Consider the following 23,608-nt stretch of genomic DNA (forward strand, 5'->3'; position numbering starts at 1 on the left):
ACAAATAATCATTTAAAAAGAAACTAGCCAAAAGAAAAAAAGAACCAAATTCTATAAAGCGTTTTAGGAACAACCAATTATTTCAATTTCATTGTCTTTTTAAGATTTTATTATTCATTTACTTGAAAGGCAGAGTTATAGAGGGAAAAGGACAGATGTAGAGAGAGATCAGCCATCTGCTGGTTCACTCCCCAAATGGCTGTCAAAAGCCAGGGCTGATGGCCAGTGCCACGGCTCACTAGGCTAATCCTCTGCCTGCGGCGCCGGCACCCCAGGTTCTAGTCCTGGTTGGGGCACCAGATTCTGTCCCAGTTGCTCCTCTTCTAGTCCAGCTCTCTGTTGTGGCTGGGAATTCAGTGGAGGATGGCCCAAGTACTTGGGCCCTGCATCAGTATGGGAGACCAGGAGAAAGCACCTGGCTCCTGGCTTCGGATTGGCACAGTGTTAGCGGCCATTTGGGGGTGAACCAATGGAAGGAAGACCTCTCTCTCTGTCTCTCACTAACTGCCTGTCAAAAAAAAAAAAAAAAAAAAAAGCAAAAGCCAGGGCTGGGCCAGGCTGAAATCAAGAGCTTCATTTTGGTCTTCCATGTGGGTAGTTGGGACCCAAGTACTTGGGCATTCTTCTGCTGCTTTTCCAGGCCATTAGCTGGTAGCTGGGTTTGCAGTGGAGTAGCCAGGACTCATGCTACAGGCAGTGACTTAACCTGCTATACACAGTGCCAGCCCCCAATTTCATCTTTCTTTATATACATGAAACAGTAATATGAAAAAAGTTTTTCCAAATTATTATGTACAGGAGCCTTTTCAATAAGCATAAAATAAAAAAAGTCTGTGTTAAATTTAATTGGCATCCTTTATGAAGTGAGTCACTCATGCCCAATGTAGTCCTTGGTTTTCCTATATACGCTACCATTCAGTTACAGCTAGCTTCACAGGAGAGTGGAAGAGCTTACTGTTACAGTACTAGCTGAAAGTCAAGTCCCTAAAAGGATCACTGAACAAGTGATCAACAAACTGTGCTTCCAGAGATAAGGATCTAGAAATTGGAAGGTGACAATCAGAGTGCCCACTCTCATATCATGCTTAAGAAAGAGAGAATTTTTGCTACCATCCTTAATCTTGTGGTAAGCCGATTTAGACGTTTTGGCTTCTATGATAGCAATTGCTTCTACAATAGGACACAACAATGCTGTGGCCCGGGAGTGCAGTGGAGGATGGCCCAAGTGCTTGGGCCCTGCACCCCATGGGAGACCAGGATAAGCACCCGGCTCCTGCCTTTGGATCAGCGCGGTACACCGGCTGCAGCGCGCTGGCCGCGGCGGCCATTAAAGGGTGAACCAACGGCAAAGGAAGACCTTTCTCTCTCTCTCTCTCACTGTCCACTCTGCCTGTCAAAACAAAACAAAACAAAACAAAACAAAACAATGGATCCATTCCACTTAAAGTGAGACTGCCACCTGACTATTTGGGGTTGCTTATGTCACTAAAGTTAAAAAAGTGCCACTTTAATTACTAGAGCAATAAACTAGGCTGCTACCATGAAATTCCAGATATATTCCCAATGGGGATGGGAATATATTCCCAACAGGGATAGGGATATATCTGGAATTTAGTAGATGGTCTTTGGCAGTGTATCTCAAGCCATCAGTGGTAAAGAATCAGTTGAAGTTTTTAAAGACTTCTCAACACATTTGTAAAATATAAACTAATACATATTAAAAATGTTGCAGCTACAGAAAATCACCTAGAAACATTTCATTAAAAAAATTTATTTACTTATTTGAAAGGCAAGGAAAAAGAGATCTTACATCTGGTGGTACAAACCCCAAATGGGCACTACAGCTGTGACTTCAGGGGTAGGTATTTGGCACAGCAATTTAGACTACCACTTGCATCACATATTGGAGTGCCTCATTCAAGTTCTGGCTGCTCTGCTTCCAATCTAGCATCCTGCTAATGCACACCCTGGAAGGCACTGGTGATAGCTCAACTATTTGTGTCACTGCTACCCACATGGAAGACCCAGATTGAGTTAAGGGCTGCTGACTTCAGTCTAACCCAGCCCTAGCTGTTGCAAGCATTTGTGGAGTGAACCAGCAACCAGAAATCAATCTCATTCTCTCTCTAATGAAATGAAATAAAAATTCCAACATTTTTTTTAAAGATGAGAATTGTGAAAAGCTATGCAATTTCATTGTCCCTGCTTATGAGCATTTGTGTGTTGATGTATTAATTTTTTCTTCCCTCATTTTTCATCTTATTTAGATTCATTTATTTATTCATTTGAAGGCCAAAGTTGCAGAGAGAGAGAGAGAGAGACAGACAGACAGACAGACAGACAGAAGAGATCCCCCATCTGCTGGTACATTCCCCAAATGGCACAACAGCTAGGGCTGGGCCAGGAGGAAGCCAAGGGCCTGGAATTCCAAGTCTCCCACATGGGTGGCAAGGGGCCAAGCACTTGGGGCATCTTCCACTGCTTTCTCAGGTGCATTAACAGGGAGCTATATAGGAAGTAGAACAGCCAGACTCAATGTGGAGCTCATATGGGATGCTGGCATTGTAGGCGGCAATCCAACCTGCTGCACCAGAACGCTGGCCCCTTCACTTAACTACTTTAGGTAAGAATTGCCAGTGGTAGTTTCCAACGTGTATGTTTGGGTTACAGCAGAGGTTGGCAAATTTATTCTGTAAAGGATAAGAAAGTGTTTTAGGCAGTACAATCAATCGATAAGGTCTCTGTCATAATAATCTACTGCATGATATCATGAAAGCAGCCACAAACAACATGCAAACTAAAGGGCACAGCTATAGTCAGTAAAACGTGTAACTGAAATATGAATTCCATATAATCTTCATGTATCATGAAGTATTCTTCTCTCAACCACTTAGTAATATAAATCCCATTTTTGGGGCCAGCACGGTGGCATAGTGTGTAAAGCTACCACCTGTGCCCATATGAGATGCTGGCTCTGCAGGTGGCAGGTTTACCCACTATGCCACAGTGCCAGCTGTTGTATTTTTAAGCAGTATGTGACTTTAAAAAGTAGCTTTAGCTGCAGACTTGGTAATGTTTCTCAACCAATTCAAACTGTAACTAAAAGGGATAACACCACTTATATGTGAAACTTACACTGCAATAAAGTCATTTTCAGCAGCTAATATTGTTCCAATCACAAGTAATGTCAAATGCCATCTTTCTGTGCTGCCAAAGTTATGAGAATTGAGATCTTTATTTTCAAGTTCAAACCACAGTTCCTACAAGTATTTTTAGGATATCAATGCACAAGCACAGGAAATTTCCACATTTCGAAGTCCATTTTACCCTGTGCAATTGAGGAACTTTCATCTAACCCTTCAACTGGAAGCAATTAACCTGCAAAAATATGCCATACTAAAAGCAACTATTAAGAATCCAAAAGAATTTTACAATGCCTTCCAAGTAACGAGTATGCTCAATTAAGATCTTCTGATCATGGACTTGGGAGTATCCATCTGTGTGAGAAAACATTTTCAAGTGAAATTAAAAAAATTTTTATACACTAACTTTGAACTCCCGTCAAGCAAAAGACTATTTCTACTCCCTCTGAAAAATAATTTCATTCTTTTTACTGCTAGACTAGCATATTAGAAAGATAGCCTGAATCACTGTTTTGAATTTTGTCCCTTCAAAATTGTAGTATCTACATCAGAGCTGGGGAACATCCAGCCTGTGGGCTATATATAAGACTTACAAAATCATTCAGTCTGACCCTCCCAAGGCAACCTCAAACAGAACTTGAAATCAATAAATCTACAGCAGGCTAATTTTTAAAGTGACAATTTTGTATGGCATGTGAATGATATTATAAATATCCAAATAGCCACTGACACAAAAAAAGTTCCCTATCCTTGACCTATGTAATATCCTCTTGATCCAATAATTACTATTTTTTAACCTTTTACAGAAAATGTCTCCCAATTCTTGGTAAGTGAAGATAAATGAGTTATAACTCTACCTACCTAGGGGCCGGCTCTGCAGTGTAGGGGGTAAAGCTAACGCCTGCGGTGCCAGTATCCCATATGGGCGCTGGTTCAAGTCCTGGCTGCTCCACTTCCGATCCAGCTCTCTGCTATGGCCTGGGAAAACAGTGGAAGATGGCCCAAGTCCTTGGGACCCTGCACCAGCTGCGGGGACTGGGAAGAAGCTCCTGGCTCCTGGCTTTGGATCCACCCAGCTCCAGCTATTGTGGATGTTTAGGGAGTGGACCAGCAGATGAAGACTCCTCTCTCTCTCTCTCTGCCTCTCTGTAGCTCTGCTTTCAAATAAATAAATAAATCTTTTAAAAAATTACCTAAAAGGGGCAGGTATTGTGACACAGTTGGTTAAGCCACTTCTTAGGGCACCTGTATCCCAGATCAGAGTGCTGGCTTGAGAGTCCCAACTACTTTGCTTCCAATCCAGTTCCCTGACAATGCACCCAGGAATCAGCACAGGAGGGCTCAGCACTTGTATCCCTATCGCCCACATGGAAGACCCAGATGAAGTTCCTGGCTCCTGACTTTGGCCTTGCCTAGCCTCTACTGCCACAGCATTTAGGAAGTAAACCAGCAGATGGAAGATTTCTCTCACTCATTCAGCAAATAAATGGCTTTTTAAAAAGTCTATCTAAAAACACACAGGCATACCTTTTACTGTGTTTGCAGATATTGTGCTTTTTGTTTTCACAAATAGCTTAGTGGCAACCCTGCAAGCAAGTCTATCAGTGCCCCCCACTTCTGAGATTTATTTATTTGAAAGGCAGAGTTACAGACAGACAGACAGACAGACACACACACACACACACACACAGATCTTCCATCCAATGGTTCACTCCCAAAATGGCTACAACAACCAGGGCTGGGCCAGGCTGAAGCCAAGAGTTTCATCCAGGTCTCCCACGTTGGGGCAGGAGTCCAGGTACTTGGGCCATCTCCTGCTGCTTTCACAGGCACATTAGCAGGGAGCTGGATCAGAAGTGGAACACCTTAACCAGTGCTCATATGGGATGCCAGTGTCATTTAACTTGCTGTACCACAACTCTGCTCTCTCCCCACCACAAACACAAACCTCCATACCCTTTTTCTAATAGTTCAAATAACTGTTAGCAGTTTTTAGCAAGGAAATATTTTTTAAATTAGGATACATAGTATTTGTAAATTTAAAAAAAAATTTATGAATTTTGTTTGAAAGGCAGAGCAATAGAGACAAGGTAAGAGACAGAGGCAAAGGCAGAGAGATGGATGGCAGAGACCCAAGTACTTGCTTCATCTTCCACTACCTTCCTGGCACATTAGCAGAAAGCTGGATTGGAGTCAAGAGAAGCCAAGACTGGCATTCTGATAGTGGATGTTATTGTCACAAGTGGTAGTTGAACTCATTTTGCCACAAAGCCAGGCTGCATACATTTTTTTAAGATATTTTTGTACAATAAATAGATGTCACTGTAACAACTGTTTCATGCTTTGGAAAACCAAAAAATTATGTGTTACTCACTTTACTATATATAATTGCTTTACTGTAGTCTGTAACATATTCTGCATTATCCTCAAAGTATACTTGTACCTATTTAAAAACTATTCATAGCAGTGTTATTTAAAAAAGCAAAACAAAATTTTTAAAAACCTAATAACTATGTATCAACAGTTGTCTGGATAAAGCTCAGCATATTCAAAATGAAAAAATTAAAACAACCCACAACAATATAGATGAATCTCAGAAGTAATATTTGGCAAAAGAACCAGACATAAAAAGTACACACTAGTAGTGGACAGTTGGCACAGCAGTTAAAGACACTGCTTCAGGTGCCAGCACTGTGGCATAGCGGAAGCGGCATCACATTCCATATGGGCACTGGTTTGAGTCCCTGCTGCTCCACTTCCGCTCTGACTCCCTACTAATGAACCTGAAAAAGCAACAGATGATGATCCAAAACTGAGGCCCCTGCACCCATGTGGGAGACATCAATGAAGCTCCTGGCTCCTGGCTTGTCTGACCAAGCCCTGGCCGTTGCAGCCATTTGGGGAATGAACCAGCAGATGGAAGACCGACCTCCCTCGCTCTCTCCCCCCATCCCTCCCTCCCTCCAACTCTGACATTCAAATAAATAAATAAATCTTTACAAACAACAACAACAACAAAAACTGCTTCAGACACCTGCATCCCTAGAGTGCCTGGGTCTGAGTCTTGGCTTTGTTTCAAATTCTACCTTCTTGCTAACAGGCACCCTGGTTTCAAGTATTTGGTTCCCTGACAACCATGTAGGAGACTCAGACTGAGTTCTGGGTTCCTGGCTTCAGCCTGACTGCTGTAGGCATTAGGGGAGTGAATAGTGGATGGAAGATCTCTCTCACACACAAATAAGATGAGGGAGGAAAAAGTACATACTACATGATTCCATTTATATGAGCTTGACAGCAAGCTAATACATATTGACTCAGATCAGAAAGAGGTTTACATCTCAGGGGAGGGGACTTAAAAGCAGTCTGCTAGGTTGAGAGAAATGTTCATCTTGATCTAGATAATGGCTATGTACATACATACATATATAAAAATGATCAAAGTGAAGAACTTTGAAATAGGAGACAAAGCATGAATTAACTATGTGCTAGATATATTTTAAAAAGATACATGAGTTGAGAGTAAAGTGTAAAAAAATAAAGTACAGAAACTATTGAAACAGATAACAAGCAACAGAGAAAAACTAGGAAAGTCAAAAATCAGATCTTTTGAGCCTCCTGCTAGAGAGCCAATACAAGATATCCAATATAAGAAATTCAAAAGAGAAACAGCACTATAGATCCTATAGACATTAAAAGATTAATATGGGGCCACCATCATGGCACAATGGGATAAATCACTACCTTCAACTCTGGCATCTGACATGAGCTCCAATTCAAGTCACAGCTGTTCTACTTTTGATCCAACTTCTGGCTAGTGTGCCTGGGAAAGTTGCAGAAGATGGCCCAGGTACATGAGCCCCTACTAACCACAGAGGAGACTTAGAAAAAGAGTTCCAAGCTCCTCACTTCGGCCTGGCCTAGCCTCAGTCATTGAGCCAATTTGGGGAGTGAACCAATGTGCAAGATTTTCCTCCAACTCTTTAATTCAATCTCTCAAGTAAATAAATAAAATCTTAAAACAAAAAAAAGGTAATATTATCAAATCAAATTTTTATAATTTTAATTTATTTGAGAGAGAAAGTTAACAGAGAGAGAGAAAGGTCTTCCATCTGCTTTTTCATTCCCCAAATGGCCACAATGGCCAAAGCAGGGTCGATCCAAAGCCAGGAGCTTCTTCTGGGTCTCCCACAAGAGTGCAAGGACCCAAGCACTTCTACTGCTTTCCCAGGCCATACCAGAGAGCTGGGACATGAACTCGTGTCCACATGGCACCAGCACCGTGGGTGGAGGCTCAGCCTGCCACACCACAGCTCTGCCCCATCAAATCAACTTTAAGTGGGTAAATTAGACAACTTAAAAGAAATGGTCAAATTTCCTGAAAGTATAATACTGTTCCTCTTACATTACTGATGGAAGCGAAAATAACATAATAACTTCATAATAACTTGGGGAAAAAGGCAGTTACTTACAAAATTAAACATGATCTTATAATCCAATGGTTGCACTCCTAAGTATCTACCCAAGATGAATTTAAAAACCTTATATATAAAACAGAAGACTTGTAAAGGAACATTCATGGTACCATTATTTATAATAACCTACAGTATAAATAGTCTTCATTTCTATCAATAAGAGAAAAGCAAAGCAAATGAGTATATAATCATACAATGGAACAACACTAATGAATTTCAAAAATACTTTGTGTACAAAAGGCCTTCCATAAGAGCACATAAAATGACTATATCAAGTTGTTTTTTTTTTTGACAGGCGGAGTGGACAGTGAGAGAGACAGAGAAAGGTCTTCCTTTGCCGTTGGTTCACCCTCCAATGGCTGCCGAGGCCAGCGCACCGCGCTGATCTGAAGCCAGGAGCCAGGTGCTTCTCCTGGTCTCCCATGGGGTGCAGGGCCCAAGCACTTGGGCCATCCTCCACTGCACTCCCGGGCCACAGCAGAGAGCTGGCCTGGAAGAGGGGCAACCGGGACAGAATCCGGCGCCCCGACCGGGACTAGAACCCGGTGTGCCGGCGCCGCAAGGCGGAGGATTAGCCTATTGAGCCACAGCGCCAGCCTTATATCAAGCTTTAAAAGAAGTAAAACTAATCTCGGTTTAAAAAATAACAACAGCAGTTGCATATATGGAGATTATGTAGGAACAGGAATGAGTGAGTCAGCAAGTGATGATAATATTCTACAGCTTTATAAGAGTTCAGAACTGGGGCCAGCACTGTGGCATAGCAGGTAATGCCACCAGCCTACAGTGCCAGCACCCCATATGAGTGCTGGTTGGAGTCCCAGCTGCTCCACTTCCAATGTAGCTCCCTGCTAATGCATGTGGGAAAGCAGCAGAGAATAGCCCACGTGAAAGACCCAGTAGAAGCTCCTGACTCCTGGCTTCCTGTCGGCCTAGCTCTGGACATTGTGGCCATTTGGGGAGTGAACCAGTGGATAGAAGGTCTCTCTCTAACACTTTCAAATAAATAAATAAATCTTTAAAAAAAAGAGTTTGGGTCACAGCCTACTATTCTTTTATATATAATACATATCACTGAATCAAAAACAAGGCAAGGGGTGACCGGGCATGGTGACAAAGTGATTTAAGCCAACACCTATGTGATGCTGGCATCCCTTACTGGAGGGCCAGTTTGAGTCCCAGCTGTTCTGCTTCCAGTCTAGCTCCTTGCTATGTGCCTGGGAAAGCAAAAGATGATATCCGGAGTTCTTGGCCCCTGCTATCCATATGGGAGACACAGATAGAGTTCTGTGTTCCTGGCTTAGGCCCAGGACCAGCCCCAGCCATTGTTGCCGTTTGGGGGTTGAAGCACTAGAAACAAGATTGATCTCTTTCTCCCTTTGTCACTCTGCCTTTTAAATATATTAATAAATGTTAAAAAACAAAAACAAAAACAAGGTGCGGGTAGGGAGAGAACCCTTTTTCAAGAGATAATGAGGTAGCCCAAATGTTAAGCTATCACACAAAGACAATTACTGTGTTAAACTATATAATGAATGGGAAAGCCAGACAAAATCATTAACCAGGGGGAAACTATCACCAACTATTAGTCAAGACCAAATAGAGGGGCCGACGTTGAGGCACAGTGGGTTAATGTACTGCCCTGAAGCGCCGGCATCCCATATTGGTGCGGGTTCGAGACCTGGCTGCTCTACTTTCGATCCATCTCTCTGCAATGGCCTGGGAAAGCAGAAGAAGATGGCCCAAGTCCTTGGGCCCCTGCACCCAAATGGGAGACCCACAAGAAGCCCCTGGCTCCTGGCTTTGGATCGGCACAGCCGTTGCAGCCAACTGGGGGATGAACCATCGGATGGAAGATCTCTTTCTGCCTCTCCTCTCTTTCAAATAAATAAATAAATAAATAAATCTTCTAAAAAAAAGCAAATAGAATGAAGAAGAGAGAACAGGACAGGGAATATTTGATGAGATAATTATTGAATATTTTTCACAAATAACAAAAATTAACTATAGATCCAAGAAAATGAGACCCTCAAACAAGATAATACATAATACACATCATAGTCAAAATAGGAAAATTTTGAGGGCAAACAGAAAAGAAGTAATCTCTTAGTAGGGCAATTTACTAATTGAAATGATTTGTTAAATTACTGTCACATTTCAAGCATTGTCAATCTGCAAATAATTAAAGCACAGGGATAAGTAATAAGGTCACAAACATTTCATTTCTGAATCATCAGAATTATATCATGTATGCAAATAAAATAATTAATTTTGGAATGCCACAAACTATTTTTAAAAGAAATTTATTTATTTGAAAGACAGTTACAGAGAGGGAGTGACATAGAGATCTTCCATCTGCTGGTTCACTCCCCAAATGGCTGTAATGGCTGTTGCTGGGCTGGTGAGAAGCCAGGAGCTTCTTCTGGGTCTTTCACATGTGTACAGGGGCCCAAGTACTTGGGCCATCCTCTGCTGCTTTGCCAGGCACATTATAAGACAGTTGGATCAGCAGTGCAGCAGCCAAGACTTTAACTGGTGCCCATATGCGTTGCTGGCCTCTTTGCAGGTAGCAGCTTTACCCACTACACCACAAGGTTAGCCCCAGAAATGACACATACTTTTGAAAATGCAAAACAACTCACTGTTTATTGATCCTCCTGGTTTAGAAAAAGTAAAACTTTCTTTAATAAAATGCATGGGAATATCAATTCAATTTGGATTCTTTTAAAATGCCAACATATTAAATTTATGGCAGTCAGTTCAAACTCAGAACAATATGATGGCATGAGCTATCATTTGGGAACCCAGAATGTCTGCCTTCATCAAATGAGCTCATTAACTAATACCAGTAGAGAGTATTTTTGTTAATCTAAATTTTTATAAATTCATTAGTAAAGTCGGATTTAAAAGAAATGTAGAGTACTGGTGCCGGTGCTGTGGCATCACAGATTGGGCCGCCACCTAAAATGCTGGCATCCTTTATGTGTGCTGGTTTGAGTCCCGCCTGCTCAACTTCTGATCCAGTTCCCTGTTAATGTTCCTGGGAAAGCAGCAGCAGATGGCCTGAGTACTTGGGTTCCTGCACCCACATGGGAAACCTGGATGAAACTCCTGGCTCCTGTCTTCAGTCTAGTCCAGCACTGATTGTTGTGGTCATTTTGAGAGTGAAACAGCAGATAGAAGATCTCTGTTTCTCCTGCTCTCTCTGTAACTCTGCCTTTCAAATAAGAAAATAATAAAAAAAAAAAAATTCTACATTACAAATTGTCACCAATGAAAGAAATCATGATATATATAGCCACATGTTCTCCAAATAAATTCACACGTTTTGGACAGAGCCAAATTTAAAATAATTAGGAGACAAAATTTGCTTCTGAGTGGAATTTAAACAAAAAAACCTACAAATAATTTTTAAAATTGTTTTTAAACAAAATCTTTGAAAATAGCAAAATTTATCAATAAAGAAAATAAAATATAGCTCTGGGATTCTCAGTGAATTTTCTCTGCATCAAGATCACTTGAGGGAAAAAAAGAAAATTGAGCCCATCACTAAACTACTAAATTTATTTGGGGGAGAAAGTAGTAGAGCCTTCCAGTTATTTGATACTTTTAAACAACTTTTTTATTTATTTGTTTTCATTTTGTTTGAAAGGCAAATAGGGAGACAGACCCAGAGAGAAATATCTTTCATCTGCTGGTTCACTCTTGATGCCTCCAACAGCCAGTATGGCTGGGCAAACCCAAAGTCGTGATCCTAGAAACCAAATATTTAAGCCATTATCTGCTGCCTCCCCAGAGCAAGCATTAACGAGAAGCTTCACAAAATAAAATAATAGTATATATTTACTATTAACGTTTACTTAGAATTGTCACCACAGAAATGTTAGGAATTTTTTTGGAAAGCACACACTACATATATGTCATAAAAATGCAATTCATATTATAATTTGAAAATCTGGGTACCTAAAATTCTACCAGCCACTCTTAAAATTTTACTCACCTACAACTTTCACACCTAGTGTTAGATGACTAATCTCAGCAACTAACAGACTTAGTTAGAAATGGATTACTATTTAAACAATGATGCTCTCTGTCTGGATAAGAGGATAAAAAAGACTCCACAAACTATCCACATAGAGCAAGGGTGTTGTTCATGTGCCTAAAAAACTGCTTGGTTACTTAGCTTTGTTAATCACGCAAAACTTTCCACAGCTCTGATGCCTGAGATTTTATTTCTAATTCAAATTTTTTGCACAGAAAGACTTCAACAATTTCACAGGTACTTTCCTCCTTTAGTCTCCCAAAACTTTCTTCAGTTACTTCAGCTCTAGTAAAACTGTTCTATTCATTTTTCTCTGGAAACACCAAGCATGTTTCTGCCTCTCAGTCTTTGTCCTTGCTACTCATCTATATGTAATGTTTATGATCATTGACTACTGAAATCTGAGCCTTGAAATGTCAGCCTTATTGTCACTTTAGGAAACATTTGACTATCAAAAATCTTAGTCATTTCTTAATCCAAAGAAACAAATGGAATCCTACCACATAATTGCCACTTAAGTTATAAATTATAATGTGATCATCTCAAGTATTCTTCATGTAAGTGGAAATCCATTCCAATGTTATCCCCACTACAAGCCCAGCTTCCCTTAATGTACTAATGCTATTTAAGGACTGGCTTTACAGCACCAACAACAGTATAACATGTTTATAACATGGAAAATAATACATATATACAGCAGCTCCTACTTTTTAAATATTGCATTAATATACAAATACAAAAAATGACATAATATGTGTAACTTCCAAGGGCTGAAGGACTCCAAATCTAGACACACCTCTAAGTGTGCAGAAGCACCAGTTATGAAGCTCTGAATTAATGTAAAGACCAAATGCCAACAAAAAGGGGAAGAAATTTAGTAAATTCCTTCATTATGTCTGTGTTAAAATTTCTATTATAACAGTGGTCTGGAAACTCTTGTAAAAGAGTTATTTAAGAGTCAGAGAGAGAGAGAGAGAGAGAGCAGTAGCACAAGAATAAGCACATTCCCATCCACTGTTCACTCTCCAAATACCTACAAGGGGAGTGGGAGGGTGAGGGAGTGATGCTGGTCTGGGCCAGGCCAAGTCAGGAGCTAGAAAACTCAATTCCAGTCTCCACAAGAATGGCAGGAACCCAACTATGTGAGACAACATCCTTGCTGCCTTTCAGGGTCTGCATGAGCATGAAGCTAGAATCAAGAGCAGAGACAAAGCTCAAACCTAAGGACTACAATCAGGATGCAGGTGTGTTAACCATTAAGCCAAAAAACAGCCCCTAGAAACTTCTGTGTTGTCTTTAAAATTTGTTTTTTTTTTGCGGGGATGGCGGCATGGCATAGCAGGTGAAGTTGCTGCCTGCAATGCCGACATCTCATATGGGGGCTGGTTCAAGACCCAGCTGTTCCACTTTGGATCCAGCTCCCTGCTAATGTGCCTGGGAAAGCAGCAGACAATGGCCTAAGAGCTTTGGTCCCTGAATCCATGTAGGAGATCTGGAAGAAGCTCCTGAACCTTGGCTTGGACCTGGCACAGCCCTGGCCATACTGAGGGAGTGAGTCAATGGATGGAAGATTCTGTCTCTTCCTCTCTCCGTGCAACTCTGACTTTCAAATAAATAAATAAATAAATCTTTTTAAAAAATTGTTTCAGGGGTCAGTGCTGTGGCACAGTGGGTAAAGAGGCCTCCTGAGACACTGGCATCCCATATGGGCACTGATTCAAGTCCCGGGTGCTCCACATCCAATTCAGTTCCCTGCTAACGGCCTGAGAAAAGCAGCAGATTACCCAGTTGGATGAAGCTCCTGGTTCATGGTTTCAGTCTGTCCCGATCTTGGCTGTTGTGGCCATCTACGGAGTGAACCAGCGGATGGAAGATTCTCTTTGTGACTTCCACTTTCAAATAAGTTATTTGAAATTATTCATTTTTTAAAAGAATTTTATTTATTTATTTGAGAGGCAGAGTTACAGAGAGAGGTATTCCATACACTGGCTCACTCCTCAAATGGTTGCAATGGCTGGAGCTGAGCTGATTCAAAGCTAGGAGTCAGGAGCTTCTTCCAGTCTCCCATAAGGGTGCAGGGGCCCAAGCATTTGGGCCATCTTTCACTGCTTTCCCGGGCCATAGCAGAGAGCTGGATCAGAAGAGGAGCAGCCAGTACTAGAACTGGTGCCCATAAGGGATGCCAGTTCTTCAGGTGGAGGTTTAACCCACATGCCATAGTACCATCCCCATAAATTACTTTATTTCTTTTAAAGACAGAGAGCTGAGATTGATTGATCTTCCATCTACTGGTTCACTTCCCAAATGTTTTCAACAGACTAGGCTGGGCCAGGCTGAAGCCAGGAGCCTGAAACCCAATCTGGGTCTCCCATGTGGGCAGTAGGGATCTAAGTATTTGAGGTGTCACCTGAATTCCATCCAGTCTCCCATGTGGACAGCAGGGATCCACACACTTGAGTCATCATCTGCTGTCTCTCAGGATGCATTAGCAGGAAGTTGGATCAGAAGCAGAAATACTAGGATTCAAACTGGCACTGATATAGAACACATGCATTCCAAATGGCAGTTTAACTCACTGAACCACAATGCCCAGCCCTTTATTACATTTTTAAGGGTTATTTATTTGAGAGACAGTTGAAGACAGAGAGAGGGCGAAACAGAGAGAGCAGTCTTCCATACACTGGTTCACCCCCAAAATGGCCACAATGGCTGAAGCTGGACCATTCTAAAGTCAGGAGCTTTTTCCAGGTCTCCCATGTGGATGTAGCAGCCCAAGCACTTGGGCCATCTCTCACTGCTTTCCCAGGCCATTAGCAGGGAGCTGGATCAGAAGTGAAGCAGCTGGGCCTTGAACCAGCACCCATATGGGATGCCAGTGCTGTACATGGAGACTTAAACCTACTATGCCACAGCACTGGCCCCTTTATTCCATTTTTGATTGAGACATAATTGTATACATTGATGCAGCTGCTTGGCACAGTAGCTAAGACATTCACTTACCCTATCTCAGAGTTTCTGGATTCAAGTCCAGGCTCTGCTCCTGATTCCAGTTTCCTGCTAATGTACACCCTGGGAGGCAGCAGCTGATGGCTTCAATGGTTGCATCCTTACCACCCATATGGAAGACCCAGAGGATAGATTTCTCGCTCTGCCTTTCAATAAGTAAATATTTAAAAAAACCAAATGTACATACTTTTAGGGTACAATGTATTTCAATACATTGTGTATGATAGAATCTGGATAATTAACATATCCATAACCTTAAACATCTATAATTTTAAGAATATTCAAACTCCTCCCTTGAAATGATACTTGTCATCCTACTATGCAAAAAAAATCAGAACTGATTCCTCCTATCTAACTGTAATATTGTACACTATATCCCTCCCCTCCTTTACTCACTCCAAACACTAGTAACCTCTAATCTACTCCCAGCTGCTATATCAACTTTTTCAGGCTACACATGAATGAAATCATATGGTAATCTTTCTGTGTCTGGTTTATTTCATTTAATATAACATCCACCAGATTCATCCAATGTTGTCATAATAAATGCATGTAATCCTTTATTAGAACTTGAGAAGAGAAAAAAAGATTTTAAGTCATAATTTCCCCTAACTAAAAAAACCCTTCAAATTTTCTTAAAAATTTTACAAATCTTTTTTTAAAAATTAACTTATTTATTTGAAAGGTAGAGATACAGAGAGGCAGAGACAGAGACAGGTCTTCCATTCCCTGGTTCACTCTCCAAATGGCCACATTGGCCAGGACTCAGCTGATCCAAAGCCAGGAGCCAGGACCTTCTTCCGGGTCTCCCCCAAGGGTGTAAGGGCCCAAGCACTTTCCCAAGCCATTGCGGAGAGCCAGATTGGAAGTGAAGCAGCCAGGACCTGAACCAGTGTCCATATAGGATGCCGAAACTGCAGACGGCAGCTTTATCTGCTATGCCACAGTGCCGGCCCCCAAAATTTTACAGATCAAGTTGGCTGCACATATAATTTTTAAAACATCAAATCATTTTTGGCCGGTGCCACGGCTCAATAGGCTAACCCTCCACCTAGCGGCACCGGCACACCAGGTTCTAGTCCTTCTGCCATCGGATCAGCGCGGTGCGCTGGCCGCCGCACGCCGGCCGCAGCGGCCATTGGAGGGTGAACCAATGGCAAAGAAAGACCTTTCTCTCTGTCTCTCTCTCTCACTGTCCACTCTGCCTGTCAAAAAAAATAAAAAATTAAAAAAAAAAGATAGCTATAAACTTTTCCAACCTCTTCCACTGAGAAGTAGGGTCAGTAGTTTCTCCCTTTGAATGTGGTCCAGGCTATGACTACTTTAACGAATACAGTAATTAGATGTGACACTGTCAATTCTGGGCTAAGTACTTGACAACTTCCTCTATAGTGTCTCAGAACCCTTCTCCACAGAGACCATGTGGAGAAGCCCTAAGACTATATCCTAAGACAGGAAAAAGAGACCAGCTGAGTCCAGCCCTCTAACTGTTGCCACCAGGGCACCAAATGTTAAAGTGAAGCCATGTGGATCCTAAAGTCTAGACCAACCTAGTCACCTGCTAAATACCAATGAATGAATAATCCCACCTTAATTCCTGACCACAAAACTATGAGGTAAGAAAAGTTGCTCATAACAGCCAAAACATGAGTATCCACTGAAAGATGACTAGAGAAACAAAATGAGGTATGTATATCTGATGGACTACCACTCAGTCTTAAAAAGGAAGGAAATTCTGCTACAACACAGATTAAAAACAACTATCAAATTAAGTGAAAAAAAAAAAATCATAAAAGGACAAATACTGCATGATTTCATTTATTTGAGAACAAATTCATAGAGACAAAAAGTACAATAGTGGCCGCCAGTAGCTATGGAGGGAAGGAATGGGAAGTCAGTATTTTATAAGAATAGGGTTTCAATTATAAAAAATGAAGTGCTAGAGATGGATCGTTGTGATGTTGTAAAACAATGTGAATGTACTTAACATTACAGAATTGTATAAACATAAGATAAATGACTAAAATGCTAAGTATTCTAATGCATATTTTATCACACACAAGAAGAACTATTTTTAAGATTTATTATTTATTTCAAAGGCAGAGTTACGAGAGGCAGAGGCAGAAAGAGAGAGAGGTCTTCATCCACTGGTTCATTCCCCAGATGGCCACAATGGCCGGAGCTCCGTCAATCCAAAGCCAGGAGCCAGGAGCTTCTTCCTGGTCTCCCATGTGTGTGCAGGGGCCCAAGAACTTGGGCCATCTTCTACTGCTTTCCCAGGCCACAGAAGAGAGCAGAAGTGGAGCAGCTTGGACTTGAACTGGTGCCCATATAGGATATCGGCCCCAAACTTTTTTAAAAGTTCTTTTTGTGGGGCTGGCACTGTGGCATAGCCAGTAAAGCCGCCGCCTGCAGTGCCAGTATCCTATATGGGTACCAGTTCAAGTCCCAGCCGCTCCATTTCCGGTCTGGCTCTCTGCTGTGGCCTGGGAAAGCAGCAGAGGATGGCCCAAGTCCTTGGGCCCCTGCACTGGTGTGGGAGACAAGGAAGCTGCTCCTGGCTCTTGGCTTCGGACTGGTGGAGCTCCGGCGGTTGCGGCCAATGGAGGAGTGAACCAGAGAATGGAAGACCTCTCTTCCTCTCTCCCATTCTCTCCCTCTCCCCCTCTCCCCCCACCCTTCTCTCTTTTTGTAACTCTGACTTTCAAATAAAATATAAGTCTTTAAAAAAGTTTGCTGTGGAGCAGGCGTCTTGCCTAACAGTTAAGATGCCAGGTAAAGTATCTGTATTCCATATCAAACTACCCTGACACCTAATTAATGCAGACCTTGAGAGGAAGTGGTGATTGGGGCCAGCACTGTAGTACAGCAGTTAAGCCACCTTCTGTAGCGCCAAGATCCCATATGGCCATGGTTCAAGTCCCAGCTGCTCCATTTCTGATCCAACTCCCTGCTAATGCACCTGGGAAATCAGGGAAGGATGGCCCAAGTGCTTGGGCCCCTGCACCCACATGGGAGACTTGGATGATGCTCCTGGCTCCTGGCTTTGGATCGGCCCAGCTCCAGTAGTTGCAGCCATTTGGGGAGTCAACTACCAGATGGAAGAGCTCTCTCTCTCTCTCTCCCCCACCTCCATAACTCTGCCTTATAAATAAAACATCCTTAAAGAAGGAGAAAGGAAGAGAGGGGTGGGGAGAAGGGCAGGCAGTGGTGATGGCTTAAGTGATTGGGCTCCTATTACCAAATAGAAGACCTGGATTAAGTTCCCAGCTGGCACCTTTGGCCCCCTTGCTGTTGTGGGTTTTTGGGAAGTGAAACGGTGGATAGGAGCTCTGTCTCTCTAAAATAAATAACTTTTCAGGGGAGGCATTTGGCCTTATAGTTAAGATGCTCATGGCCCACATTAGAGTACCAAGGATTGATCTCTAGCTCCTGATTCCAACTTACTGATAATGCAGATCCTGGAAGCCAGTAATGGCTCAAGTAATTAGATTCTGTCTCCACATAGAACACCTAGATTGACAAGTTCCTGGCTCCTACCTTTAGCCTCTCAATGAGCCAGCAGATCAGAACTCTCTATCTGCTTAATACTTATCAGACATGACTCCTACAGAAGCCACAACTATACAGAAATATGGCTATTTGTGGTGCTTAATATAACAGTGGTACTAAACTACTTGCTATCCTTCAAATTAGTTAACTAATTTTAGTATAACTTTTTAATTTGCCAACTTATATTATCTGAGTAATAGAAGTTAATGACAGGGGCAGTGCTGTGGCATGGCTGGTAAAGCTGCCGCCTACCATGCTGGCATCCCATATGGGCACTGGTTCAAGTACAGGCTACTCCACTTCCAATCCAACTCTTTGCAGTGGCCTGGGAAGGCAGCAGAAGATGGCCTAAGTCCTTGGGCTCCTGCACCCGCTTGGGAGACCTGGAAGAAGCCCCTGGCTCTTGGCTTCAGATCGGCACAGCTCCGGCCGTTGCAGCCATCTGGGGAGTGAACCAGTGGATGGAAGACCTCTCTCTCCCTCTCTCTCTCTCTCTCTGCCTCTGCCTCTCTGTAACTCTGCCTTTCAAATAAATAAATCTTTTTAAAAAAAGTTAATGAAAATTTTCAGCTTTATATGACTAGGGTTGTTCATAATCCCCCAAAGGCTCAGTTTCTTCATCTAGAAAATTAGAAAACCAAATAACCTGTAAACTATCTTTTAGCTATGAAATTCTTAGTATCTACATTATTATCTCTGAGATGCAAGGTCAGGGAAAGTACTCAATTGCAATTAAATTTTTTTTTCAAATTACCTGTCATTTTCAAAATTAATATTCCTTGCATTGGGCATTGTTGCACAGTGGGGTAGGTAAGCCACCACTTGGGATGCCCACATTCCATCACACTGGAAAGCCCAGGATCAAGTCTTGCCTCTGCCTTCCAATCCAGATTCCCAATGCACCTGGAAGGCAGTAATTGGACTTGTATCTTTCTCCCTCTTTCTATTGTTCTGCCTTTAGGGGCTTGCACTGTAGAGCCTGCAATGCAGGAATCCCCTATCTGGCAACCCGTACTAGAGGTGTGGTTATATGTCCACTTATACTTAACAGCACTTCTGATATTTAATCTATTTGAAATGGAAATTTAAATAAATTTAAATAAAATGAACTTTCCATTTTTCTAAGGAAATTCAAGCTTTTAGGGCTGGCTTTGAGGGCTGTCTCTCCAGCATCCCATATTGGAGTCCCAGCTGTTCTACTTCCAATCCAGCTCCCTGCTACAGTGGCTGGAAAAGCAGTGGAAGATGGCCCAAGTGCTTGGACCCCTGTACCCACATGGGAGACCTGGATGGAGTTTCTAGGCTCCTGACTTTGGTCTGGTCCAGTCCCAGCTATTGCTGCCATTTGGGGAGTGAGCCAGTGGAAGGATCTCTCTGTGTCTCCAACTCTGCCTTTCAAATAAATATTTTTTAAGAAAAGCTTTCAATATTCTTAATTTAGAAATTAAGGGCCGGCGCCGTGGCTCACTAGGCTAATCCTCCGCCTTGCTGCATCGGCACACCGGGTTCTAGTGCCGGTCGGGGCGCCAGATTCTGTCCCAGTTGCCCCTCTTCCAGGCCAGCTCTCTGCTGTGGCCCAGGAGGGCAGTGGAGGATGGCCCAGGTGCTTGGGCCCTGCACCCCATGGGAGACCAGGAGAAGCACCTGGCTCCTAGCTTTGGGTCAGCATAGCTCCAGCCATTGCAGCCATTTGGGGAGTGAACCAACGGAAGGAGGACCTTTCTCTCTCTCCCTCTAGCTGTCTGTACCTTTACCTCTCAAATAAATAAATAAAATCTTTTTTAAAAAAAGAAAAAAGAAATTAAGATTCAGGGCTGGTGTTGTTACATAGTGGGCTAAGCTGCTGCCTGCGATGCCAGCTTCCCATATGGCTGCTGGTTCAAGTCCCAGCTACTCCAACTTCTGATCCAGCTCCCTACTAACATGCTTGAGAAAGCAACAGCACATGGCCCAGGTGCTTGGGCTCCTGCATCCACGTAGGAAACTTGGAAGAAGTTTCTGGCTCCTGGCTTTGGCCTGGACTAGCACCAGCCATTGTGGCCAAATGGGGATTGAATCAACAGATAGATCTTTTTTTCTGTCGCTCTCTTTTTTTCTCTCAGTAACTCTGCCTTTCAAATAAAAAATAATTTTTTTTAATTTTAATGAAAGATTTGGGGTTGGCATTGTGATATAATGGGTTAAGCCATCACCTTCAGCACCAGCATACCATATGGATACTGATTGGAGCCTGGCTGCTCCACTTCCAATACAGCTCCCTACTAATGTGCCTGGGAGACCAGTGGAAGATGGCCCAACTGCTTAGGCCCCTGCAGCTTCATGGGAGACCCAAATGAAGCTCCAGGCTGGGTGAGGCAGTTGTGGCCATCTGGGAAGTGAACCAGTGGATGGAAGAACTATCTCTCTCTCTCCCTATCTCTCCCCCTCTCTCTGTAACTTTGCCTTCCAAATAAGCAAAATATTTTTTTAAATTAAAGATTCATAAATTTTTCTTAACATCTTTATATTTCATAACTTAAGGAAGCATCAATTCAAAACCTTAACTCATGTATAATGTTTAGTATCAAGATTCATTTTAATGAAATGAACTGTCATTCCTTCCAAAGAGGCAACAAAGTATAGAATCTCATTAAATTTCTTAAACTAAACTACAGGAGTTAGAACACATTGTACCCATTTACTAAGCATTATACTAAGCTCCAAGAACAAAGGGGCAACATCATTCCCTAAAAATCACATTTTAACACATTGCCCAAGGTAGAGAGGTTATTTCTTCCCTTACCTCCCAACAAGTCTGATCCACACTATGAAACGTCTCCTTAATCACTCCTCTGCCTCTCTCCCCACTAAGGTCACACTGCTTCAGTATTCAAACATCCTTCCCCCAGACTGTTAACAATTTCCTAGTTGGACACTGTCTCCAGGCTTTCCCTACTGGAGAGTGAACCAACAGATGGGAGCACATGGGCTCGAGCTCTCTGTCAAGTAAATAAACAAAAAATTTTACAAAGAGCCACAATACTTTAACTTCTCAGTACATGAACTAAAATCATCACCTCGCTTCAATCATGCATTCTGAAGTCAGTACTTCTGGCAAAGTTGCACCACACTATATATAAAGAAATTTCTGGATATTCAAAAATTGTGATAATTTTTTAAAAACAGCTTCTTGTGCTTAAATCAGTCCCTTAAGAAGCTGATGAAAACAGTAACCTTGCCAAACAATTTATTGCTAACATTTAAGGTTGCAAGCCACTGTGAACAGTATTCTTATGCTTGAAGAACAGACTTTAAAAAAAAAAAATCACACTCCTTTTTAATTTCCCAGCATGGCTGTCCCCACGGAACTCATTCAAAGATGAAGTCAAGACAGAGCAATACCTCTCAGAGCGGGTAAGGGAGAAAACGACAGGCTATCTAAAACACCTTGGAAGGTGAAACTAAGAGTGCCACAGCCAGAGGAGGAAGCCCCTTCGACTACAGCCGTCGGACGTTGCAAGCTGTCGCAAGGCTTACCTTCAGCCGCTTGATCATTTCGTCGGTGGTGATCTTGTCGGTGATCTCCTTCACCCCCGGAGGGTAGGCGATCTTCCCATCGGCACTCACGACGCCACAGAGGGCAGTGGCAGGCTTGGGCTGCGCGGTGAAGTCCATCCTGGGGGACAACTTTTCTTTCACAGTCCTCTACCGGCCTCTATCGGTCAGAAAACCAAAGTTCAGCGAGAAAGGGGCGACTTTGTAACCTCTTTTTTCATTTCAAAAATCTCTAATCGGGAAAGGGCCCTTTCTCCCCCGGAGGCCAGAGACGCGGCCACGGCTCCAGCGCTGGCTCCTTAGCGGGCCCGGGGATCCCGCCGCCCGCCCGCCGCCCTTACCCGCGCCGGCGCCGCCAGCCCCGGGCCCACGGGGCTCCCGGGCACCAGCCGCCTTGGCCGCGGGAGAAGCCGAGCAGCGCCAGGAGTTTCCCATTCCGCCTTTCACAATGAAATCCACCCCGGAGCTCCTAGGCCCTAAGTTTGGCTGCCTCCGGAGGCCGGTGAAGACCCCAAAGCCCCCGGCTCGGCTAGGCAGAAGCGCCCAGTCCCCGCCTGACCAGTCCACTCCGGGAAAGGAGACGCGAGGCCTATAGGGCTCGGCTTAGGCCGCAAAACTAGGGACCCAACCGGACCCACACGCCGCCGCGGCTCCTGGGAACAAAACGCTCTTGCACGGCCGAGCTTGGGCCCCTGGCAGTCCCCACCGGCTCCCGGCCCTCCTCGGTCCCGCTCCCCCACCCCTGCGGGAGGGGAAAACAGCCGCCTTCCACCCGCAACCCCACGCCAGGAAGAGGCTCCGCACTTCACATTTTGTTCCTTCAACTTCGGCTGATGGACCCCGGAGGCTTCCTACGCCCCCGGCCCCTCGGCGCCGCCCGGCCCCGCCAAGGCCTTACCGGCACCTCCCGGCAGCCGTGCCGGGCCTCGGACCCGCGGCACCTACCCCCCCACCCCCCGCGCTCCGGTCTCCCCTTCCGTCCCCTCCCTCCACCAGCCGAGGGCGGGAGCCGAGCCACCGCCGCCTTTACCTCCTCCTCATGCGGGCGGAAGGTGCATCGAGCGCCCGGGCCTCTGTCAGGTGGTTGCGCCGCCGCCCCTCGTCGGGCTGCACACAAAGCGGCTCCGCGGGTCCCGCCGCCGCCGCCGCCCGCCCGCCCCGGAGCGGCGCTGGGGCTGGCGGTGCCGAGGAGGAGCAGCCGCCGCGGGGGGAGACGCGGGGCGAGTGTGCACTGGGCGGGGAGACACTGCCGCTCTCCGTCTGGCCGAGGAAGAGCAGCCTCGGAGACGGCTCCTCCGGGAGCGTAGGCGCGGGTGTCCGCCCGGGACGCCCCCCCCCACCACCACCACCACGGCCAGCCCGCCCGCACCTCGCGCGGGCCGGGGCCGCCGACCCGGACCCGGACGCCCCACGCAGCGGCGCGCGCCCGGCCCTCGGTGCCCCAGGGAGCCGGCGCCTCGCGCACACACCGGCCGGTCACGCGAGCGGCGCGAGAGCACGCGAGAGCAGTGCGCGCGCCTCGCTCCCTCCCCTTCCTCCGCCGGCCGTGCCTCCGCCTCCCTCGGGCCTGAGGCGGCCGCGCGCGGGGCCGACAGCGCCGCCATCCGGTTGGCGCCAAGACCCGCCGCGCGGGGCGCCTGAGGGAGGACGAGCGGAGGAGGAGCTCGGGTGGCGGGAAGCGAACCCCCGTCCCCACGGCCCTGCGAGGGTGCGCCGGGCGGACGGAGCTGCGCCTTTCGCCGCAGCGATGACTTCGTGACTTTGAGGGAGGACCACCCTGAGGGACTGGACGGAACCGGTGGAAAGACGATTAATTACTCGGTGAAAATGAACTGTATTTCCTCCCCAGGGACAGAACT

The 23,608-nt window shown here is 44.6% G+C and overlaps 1 protein-coding gene across 5 annotated transcripts in view; it reads right to left on the bottom strand.

Annotated features, from left to right (window-relative positions):
* PDS5A (PDS5 cohesin associated factor A) overlaps positions 1 to 23,285 on the bottom strand; it is a 133,279-nt gene extending 109,994 nt beyond the window's left edge. For 2 of the 5 annotated variants that reach the window (XM_008275183.5, XM_089325348.1), the window contains exons 1-2: positions 22,780 to 23,285; positions 21,732 to 21,909 (exon numbers count right to left, since the gene is read on the bottom strand). In XM_008275183.5, the coding sequence (XP_008273405.1) occupies positions 21,732 to 21,869 (138 nt within the window). In that variant the 5' untranslated portion in view covers positions 21,870 to 21,909; positions 22,780 to 23,285. Of the gene's footprint in view, positions 1 to 4,004; positions 4,122 to 21,731; positions 21,910 to 22,647; positions 22,716 to 22,779 lie in introns of those variants that run through there. The other 3 variants (XM_070068127.2, XM_089325349.1, XM_008275201.5) reach the window with 3 other exon arrangements.
* Between the last annotated feature and the right edge of the window lie 323 nt (positions 23,286 to 23,608).

Source organism: Oryctolagus cuniculus, chromosome 2 (assembly GCF_051225735.1).
Source record: "Oryctolagus cuniculus isolate XC-2025 breed Fujian yellow rabbit chromosome 2, ASM5122573v1, whole genome shotgun sequence".
Classification (NCBI taxonomy): domain Eukaryota; kingdom Metazoa; phylum Chordata; class Mammalia; order Lagomorpha; family Leporidae; genus Oryctolagus; species Oryctolagus cuniculus.